General features: G+C 42.7%; 1 protein-coding gene across 2 annotated transcripts; it reads left to right on the forward strand.

The window, feature by feature from the left end:
- Positions 1–1,522: 1,522 nt before the first annotated feature.
- On the forward strand, positions 1,523–7,754 carry Ttc32 (tetratricopeptide repeat domain 32). 2 transcript variants are annotated; one of them, XM_021642547.2, is made up of 3 exons: positions 1,523–1,762; positions 6,386–6,549; positions 7,365–7,754. In XM_021642547.2, exons 1-3 carry the CDS (start codon positions 1,623–1,625, stop codon positions 7,511–7,513), a joined length of 453 nt encoding a protein of 150 aa, XP_021498222.1. In that variant the 5' UTR covers positions 1,523–1,622; the 3' UTR covers positions 7,514–7,754. The 2 variants fall into 2 exon arrangements, with proteins under 2 accessions (XP_021498222.1, XP_021498221.1); XM_021642546.2 differs by having other exon boundaries at positions 1,525–1,762; positions 6,383–6,549.
- The last annotated feature ends 547 nt before the right edge of the window (positions 7,755–8,301 follow it).

Below are 8,301 nucleotides of genomic sequence, written 5' to 3' on the forward strand. Positions count from 1 at the left end.
TAATGCAGGCTGGAGAGATGGTTGAGCCATTAAAGGCTAGGCTCAAGCCAAAATGTCAAGTTTCACATTAATGCCGGTCATAATGGATATTGTCAAGCGTTGCTATCTAAGCACTATTGGCTTTACAGAACAATATGTGTTCCTTGCTGATTAATTTTCAGAAAGTTTAAGGACTGGTGTTGATTCTCCCTTAAATGTTTGTAATCACTGGTATAGCTATCAGATGTAGGGTTTTTCTGTGTCATTAAGAAAGTAAGTGTTGGGGCTGGAGAGATGGCTCAGTGGTTAAGAGCCACTCTTCCAGAGTTCTTGAGTTCAAGTCCCAGCACCCACATGGTGGCTCACAACCATCATCTATAATGGGATCTGATGCCCTCTTCTGTCATGCAGGCATACATACAAATAGAGCACTCACATACATGTCTTCACTAGTTAGAGGTCTCTTAGGATTTTCTAGTTCGTCATGGTTCAGTATTGGTAGGTTCTGTTTCTATTTACTTCCTTATCTATCCTTTACAGAATAAACTGTTCTCCATGATAACTAACCATTATTTGACTTTTAAAAGACTTTTCCTGCTAGGCTACAAAGTACGGATGACACAAGCTTTGCTCACGATATTAACCCCAGTTTTAAAAATCGTGTGTGCCATGACATAGACTTAATATATACTTTTAGCAGGAAGCTCCATGTTGAAGAAGACAATTACTTTCCAAGTTATCTTTTTTCTCTGACCTTTATTTTTATAGCCAATCCTACCAAATAAATGCCTTATAATATTTATTTTGTGTCATTTTAACAATGATAGTCAGAGTCACTTATAAATAAATTCATTCACAGTTTGGGGGGCTGGGAAGTCCACATATGCCCAGGTCTTTCCTCACCATAGCATAGCAAAAGGCATACAAAGAACAGGGTTTGCAGTACTCTTTGCCTTTTAAGTGACCGGCACTAGTCCATTCGTGACGATGGAGCCTGCCTGTATTAAGCCGCAGTCAGCACATTGTTGCATTACGATTACACGCATGAGCTTGGGGAGAGGGACACATGCAAACTACAGCACTCGTTTTTTATGAATTGGAAATTGCTCTACTTACTTACATTATGCTTTTTATTTTTGGAACTTAATGTTCTAAATATTTAGTGTTTTAATTCACCCAGAATCAGTATATCTTACGTGCTTCCTTTAAAACTGACTCTCCAAAACAAGAAACTGACTTCAGGGTGTCTCACTCCCCCGCATCAGGCAGACTCCTCAAATAAATATATGTGCATATATCTATATTGCCATATCTCTATCATTTTTATCATTTATCTCCGTCATCTATATCTATGTATCTAAGATGCATTTATCCTATCTACCTCCCTATCATCCAACTATCTATCTGTCTGTCTGTCTAATCTATCTAATCTATTATTTATCTAATTATGTATGTATACACACATCACGATTTAAATTCTCTTAGCTTCCCGCAAGCTTCACTAGGCACAACCAGTTATCTCGCGATATTATGGGTGCTCACACAGGACAAACATCCTCCTTGTGTAGCGGCGCGCTTCAGTTAGCCAGTGAAGTCCGGTGAGCGGGTGCCTGTGGTTCCGCTTCCACCCGAGCTAGGCGGTCATGGCCGGGCCGCCGGGCGGAGAGGGCGGAGAGAGCCGGGCCGCCCTGGAGCTGGCCCAGGCTCGCTTCGACGAGGGGCAGTTTGCCGAAGCCCAGGCGCTGTACTCTGCATTCATTGGCCAGTACGCGAGTCGCCGGAGGTAACTATCGCGAGACGGGGGTGGTGCGGCGCAGCCGGGAGTGCGTCGGGTGGTCCCGGCGCGGGAGTCCTTTGCGACGCTGCTGACCCTACCGGCTGCAAAGGGGAGGGAGACACCTTGTTGTCCCCAAAAGCACGGGCGGCCGGAAGCCTGTTTCGGGGACACGGCCCGGCCATCCTCAGGGCTACGGCGAGGGCTTTGCGTTCACGGACGCGAAGGTTCTGTTCAGCACCCACTTAAGTATCGCCACTGCACCCAGCCATCTCCTTAGTGTTTACCAAACTTGACAGCACACTCCCCAAAGTTAAGGATTCTTTTAAGACATCTCTGTAATATCACTTTCTATCGAATATCCAGCCAGTGATAGAAATTTTATTGGCCAATAAAGCTCTTGGTTATTTGGATGTTTGGGTTTGAGCAGTTTATCAAGATGCTGGCCCCTCTTTATTCCCCCTCTGCTTCAAGCCTTGAGAAAACAGGGTTGTATGTTGAGTTAAGGAATTTATTTTGGGACTGCTGAATTAAGCCAAATATCTGGGATAGTGCGTCAACTAAAATTTTGACACCTAGGGGTCTTGATTGGGTTCGTAGTCTCCGCCAGTTAAAAGAATTAAAAGGCAGAAATTAAAAGGTAGAAATCTCCAGCCAGGCAGGTAGCATCAGGGAAATCCTCAAGTACAGCTAATGAATGAAATGACATTTAACGAAGACAGAATCAGCTAATGAAGAAAGGTTTACTAGGGTTGAGAGGAAACATTCGGTGGGCACACAGAAAAGACTGCAAAACAGAGCTGGTTTCCAGAAGCCCCTAAATCCAGTCTCCTGGGGGTATAAGGGCATGAGGGTTGACCAGTTTGAGCACAGGGTGGCTGATACAGGTTCTTAGCTTTGGCCTAAACACGTCCTGATCTAGCTTTGAACTTGTGTTAAGCACAGCGGGGGAGGGGGTTGGCTACTGGTGGGAGAAAAGTCCTGCCAGGCCCCATTTTTTAGGCTGCCAGGTTTTCGTTTCAGGTCAGCAGGGAAAGGAAGAAGCTGGCCAGCTTGGAAGTTCACCATCTTTATTACCTAGTCATGGCTCCTCTCCTGATCCCAAAGGGAGTCTTAACTCCCAGTGTCTCTATATTGGTTGTGACTTGATCCTTAAACTTGGAGACTTGATCCAACTCAGATTTGAGAACTGAGAAATTTTCTGTCTGCAGGTTCACACTTGCACCATTAGCACCTGAAAGCTTTTATTTTTTGTGATGTTACAGGCTCCTTATCTTCTATGTTGATGCCTGGATGTGTAGCATTAGGTACTTCAAGCTTTGCCTTTGCTGTGTAATGTGTGGAGTGAACACAAATCAGGGAATTTCTTGACAGTGTGTCAACTGAAACATTACCCTTTTTTCTTTTGTTTTCTTTCTCCTTCCTTCCTTCCTTTCTTTTATTTCTTCTCTCTTTCTCTCTTTCTTTTTCTCTCCTCTCCTCTCCTCCCCTCCCCTCAGTTCTTTACCCTTCTCTTTTCCCTCTTTTAAATCACCAAGTCCCATTTTTGTGCTGCTCATTTATTCACGGATGTGGGACTATCCAGGAGTTTGGCTGACCTACTAGGGGCATACCCTTAAAAGACAACTGAGCCTCCCTCCCTCAGGTGCTCTTACCTGTTCTAGTTCTTCTGGGATAGGGGTTGTGAGCCCCTTGCCCTCCTTGCTAGGGTGCTGAGCAGGTTCTTTTGCAGGCAACAGAAGCTGGGAGCTCATGAGTGCAGTATTCTGCAGTGCCCAAAAGACACCATTTCACTGTATCTCTACCCCAGGCCTCCCAGTTTTCCTGCCCTCTCTTCCCCATCCCCTGAGTCTTGAGGGTGGGAGAGGGGTGTTGATGTAGGCGTCCCCTTTGTGGCTGAGCACTTTGCTGATGCTTTGTTAGTTAATAGAAATTTCTGCAGAGTTGCTAGAATGATGTTGCCATCTTCTCATGTCCACCACCACTCTTGAGAAAAAGGCTGGCAAACCCAGGAGACTTCATTTCTGTTCTTGTTTAAGGCTCTAATGGCCTTCTTTAGGAAGTTTCAGAAACAATCAGCAACAGGTATGTAGATGCTACATGGGCTTATTATTCTTTCTCTTTTGCACATTTCAGCTCAAGAACCTGTGTTCACCACAGCAAGTTAATCTCTGCCCTTTATAGGTTGGAAGACCTGCCAGGCTTAGCTGAAAGTTCAGCATGCCCATGCTCTAGTCTCAGCATTTCTGTATCCCTGGCACCTTTCTCTGGCTAGTTCCTCATCTGTAAAATGAGCCTTCAGTTTCCTCAGAGTTCAAAACTTGAAGTCTATCAGTTCCACTTTTCCCCTTAAATGTATCTTTTGGAAGTTTAAATTTATTTTTTAAACATTGGGTCACTGAATAATTTTAAAATAGTCCTTGCAAGCTTTGATTGCTTTTCACTCTGGTTTGCTTTTTTTTTTTTTTTTTTTAATATCAAAGGTATACCCCATAACCTAATTTTTCAAGTATTTATCTTGTCCAGATTTAGCAAATGCTAAGAATTGTATTTAGGTTTAGATAACTTGGTTAAATGCAGAACAGAAAATACTGTCACGGGGCTCAGTGGGTAAAGGTCCTTGTTACACAAGCCTGTATGACCTCAGTTCAATCCCTCGAATGCATGTAACACTAGAAGGAGAGACCCACTCTGCAGTGCTGTCCTCTGACCCTTTCAGGCATGTCGTGGCATGTGTCCTTCCACCTTGCACAATACAATAAATAAAAATTCAAAAAGAAATTAAAAACATGTACAAATATCAAAACTTTAACAATGAAAGTAAATGTTAAATATGAGCCCATCTTTCTCTATTTTAAAAAATTTTTTAAAAATAAAAATTAGGGTGTTTTGCCTAGATGTATGTCTGCGTACCAGATGCATGCAGTCCCACAGAGGCCAGGAGAGGACATTAGATTCTCTTTAACTGGAATTAAAGACGGTTGTGAACTACCATGTGGTGCTAGGAATTGAACCTGGGTCCTTTGGAAGAACAACAAGTGCTCTTAACTGTTGAGCCATCTCTCCAGCCCTTGCCAATGTTTTTAAGATTGCAAACAAAATGTCTGCTTTTATGAAAAGTGGTATTTTAGAATTTGTCTTAATGAAATCTAACATTCTATGATTATCGGAGGATAAGAATTTGTAACAAAGCTTTGAAACCTCAAATGAATAATGAAATTTTTACTGAAGTCCTGAGGCGGCATTTTCTTAAGTCTCAGGGCAGCAGTTCAGCCAGTGTCCTAACAGACAGAAGACACTCACCCTCCTGTCCTTGAGCCTTTAACGGTGGTGGTAGTGGCTTTCAGGTGTCCTTGTGTCTGTCTTTCTCAGTCGGAGCTGACAAAGCAGAAAATGTGTAGTTATGATAGTTCCCCCCTAATGTTACAAAGTTAAACTGCAGGAGTGTGTGGTTGTGTTGGGGACTTTGATCCCAGCACCCGGGAGACAGAGGCCAGCTTGTCCTGCCTCTGAAAACCAGAACAATCAAATAAACCCTTCCGACTCCCCTCCCCCACAAAACTCCACATGCTGCAGTGGTCACGGACCTTGTCTGAGTTCTCAAGGAGTCATATGGCAAGAGTAATAGCTGATGGTTAGCGATGTGGCTCCTCAAGCTGTAGGTACTTGCTGTGCCAACCTGGCAACTGAGTTCGATTCCTGGAGCCCAATTAAAGGTGAAAAGAAGAGAAATGAGGTCACGGAGTTTTAAACAAACTCCATATACTTGTTGTGGCATGTATGCCCATACATACATACAATAATACATTTTTTTTTTTAAAAGATAAGTGATTGCTGTTACCAATATTTTCTGAGGGCTATGCTTTGGGTATTGGGGTATAACAGAAGACAGAGAGGATGACTGTGTAGTTGCTCTGTTTGATTCAAACTTGACCATCACTTTGGGGGAAAAGAGACGGGAAGGAAGAAGTAAGACAGTAATAACCCCCTCCCTCCGGTGCCGAGCAGTGGAGATAATTTGTGGCAGGCAGTGAGCGAGCGGGAGGAGGCTTTGACCTGGTGGTAGCTCCCAGCTGCTGGGTGTCTGGCCGCTCACAGGAAGGGCAGAACTGTGGAATATTACACCTACGGTTTACCACTGCTTAACTCCTGTTTCCCCACCAGTGGGAAATGATTTCAGGTCTCGTGGTTTGAAGACCACCTACATTTTAGAGCAGATTAATAAGTAAGTGTGACACAGTGTGACACTCCAGCAGCTACACTCCACACGGGTACCTGGGCCGGCTTTCCTTGCTCAACATGCATTTCTTCTCTCCAGTGTGGGCTCTGAAAACATCCCACAATCATTTCAGAATTCAGCAAAACATGTTGGCAGTGAGCAGGGGCTTTGAAGACTTTAGATTCCATGTACTTTCAAATCCACATTGCGCTGGAGCCCCGTGAAAGTCACCGATGTCCGTAAACAGAACTTGATTTCAGTTTTCACGCGCTGTGTTTCTTCAGCTTGGCGTTTCAGCTTCCACACAGTGTGTTGTAGCTGTGGCATTTGATGGTGCCCCAAAGAGCATGGAAGTGGAAGGGGCGGGGGAGTTTAACAATGTGCTTTTAATGTGAACTTTTTGTTTAAAGCAGATGCAGCCCTGAGGATTTGGCCACCGCATATAACAACAGGGGGCAAACCCACTACTTGAGCGTTGATTTTTATGAAGCCATGGATGACTACACATCTGCCATAGAAATCCTGCCCAACTTTGAAGTTCCGTATTACAACAGAGGCTTGATACGCTATAGGTTGGGTAAGGTGTTTCTTTTCTTTTCTTTTTTTTTTTTTTTAACTCTTAATTTTTTGCTTTCCTTGTGGACTGTATTTGGTTACTTCAGAGCTGTTGTGAAGGAATCAAGCTTGACAGTTACATGAAATTTAGGTTTAGAGCTAAGGAACAGGGGACGTGTTCCTCAGTGCTTTTTAGGCATTTGCTAGGCATTACAGAAAACAGTGGAACGCTGCAGTGGGATTGGGACTTGGCCGCAGGAGCAAGGATGACCCCATTACTGTGTGCCTGCGCAGTCCCAGCCTCAAAATGAGGGTAATGCTGACGGGCGCCTGTGACGCCTTCCAGTTGAAAAGGCAGGAGACATGCAAGTGAAGTTTTTAGACGCTGGGACTGAAGGGTCTGTGGATACTGTTTCTCTCTTAAAATGAAAAAGAAAAATCTGTTTCTCAGTTTTACTACAGCTGTGTAAAAGGACTCATAGAATTTTGTTGAACTTTTATGATGATTTGAATGTTGCCTGCCTATTAAATCTGCTTAAAAAAATCACTAATTTAACCTGTTTTTCCTCTTTTTATTGTTGGAGATTGAACTCATGTATTTTAGCTGAGAGTTAATGCTGCTGAGCATCACTCTCTGTTCTCCATCACTGATTTAGATTCACTTATTTCACAAGGGCACACGTTATCGTGTTAGACTATCTTAGATGACTTGGGAGAAGCAGCTTCCTTTTAGAGGCGTTTTTGAAAGCTCATAGATAAAAATATGTATATCCAAATGTCACTGTACAGTTATTTAGATACTCAATTTTTCCCCCCATCTCTGGGATTCTGCCACAGGGTATTTTGATGAAGCTTTGGAAGATTTCAAGAAGGCATTAGCCCTGAATCCTGGATTTCAAGATGCTGTTTTGAGCTTAAAACAGACTATTTTAGACAAAGAAGAAAAGCAACGAAGAAATGCTGAAAAAAGTTACCGAAACTTTTAGCTTATTGAGATTTTAACTCATGATCCTTAAATCTGCATGTGTCTGGCTCTAAGATAGGCACAGAAGTATTTTCAGTATATGTGAGAGAGTGTATTTTAGAAGTGAAAGTAAAATACTGTGTATTAATTTCAACACCATGTTGGATAGATCTTTTCACAGAGTAAATAAATAATACCAATGTATAAATGTATATTATTTCTGCAAAATACTTAAATAAATATGTATTATTTTTAGTAAAGGTTTTACTTTTATCAAATATTTTTATTCCCAACTCTTAATTTTTTCCCCACCTATAGAAAAGTTGCTGATAAATACAATCAAGCCATAAACTCTTTACATAGTTAACATATCACATTTGCTTTTTCTGCAGACTTAAAACACAGACTTTCCACTCTAAAGTCTAAGGCAGGAGTATTGCTGGGATATGAGGCCAGCCTAGGCTATTGAGAGCCTCGAACAAAGCCCAGCAAAAGAAAACAAGACCCAGACAGACTTTTTTTTTTTTTTTTGCTGCTCTGCCTGAGCATGGGATACTGATGTCTCAGTGCTTCCCTCCTAAACATTTCCGTTTGCATCTTCCTGAAGACACTCTCCACAGCCACACGCCGCCATGACACCTAATAAAAGCAATACTACAACATGCTCCATATCCAGCCTGTGCTCACATTTCCCCTGTGACTTCAGATAATTGCATCATGTTCTCATGTCTCGGTATTCTTTCCCTCTGGGGTCATCTGCTCATTTGCTCCTCACAACACTTTGAGAACTCACTCTCTTTACATATGGTA

Source organism: Meriones unguiculatus, chromosome 1, assembly GCF_030254825.1.
Source record: "Meriones unguiculatus strain TT.TT164.6M chromosome 1, Bangor_MerUng_6.1, whole genome shotgun sequence".
Lineage (NCBI taxonomy): Eukaryota > Metazoa > Chordata > Mammalia > Rodentia > Muridae > Meriones > Meriones unguiculatus.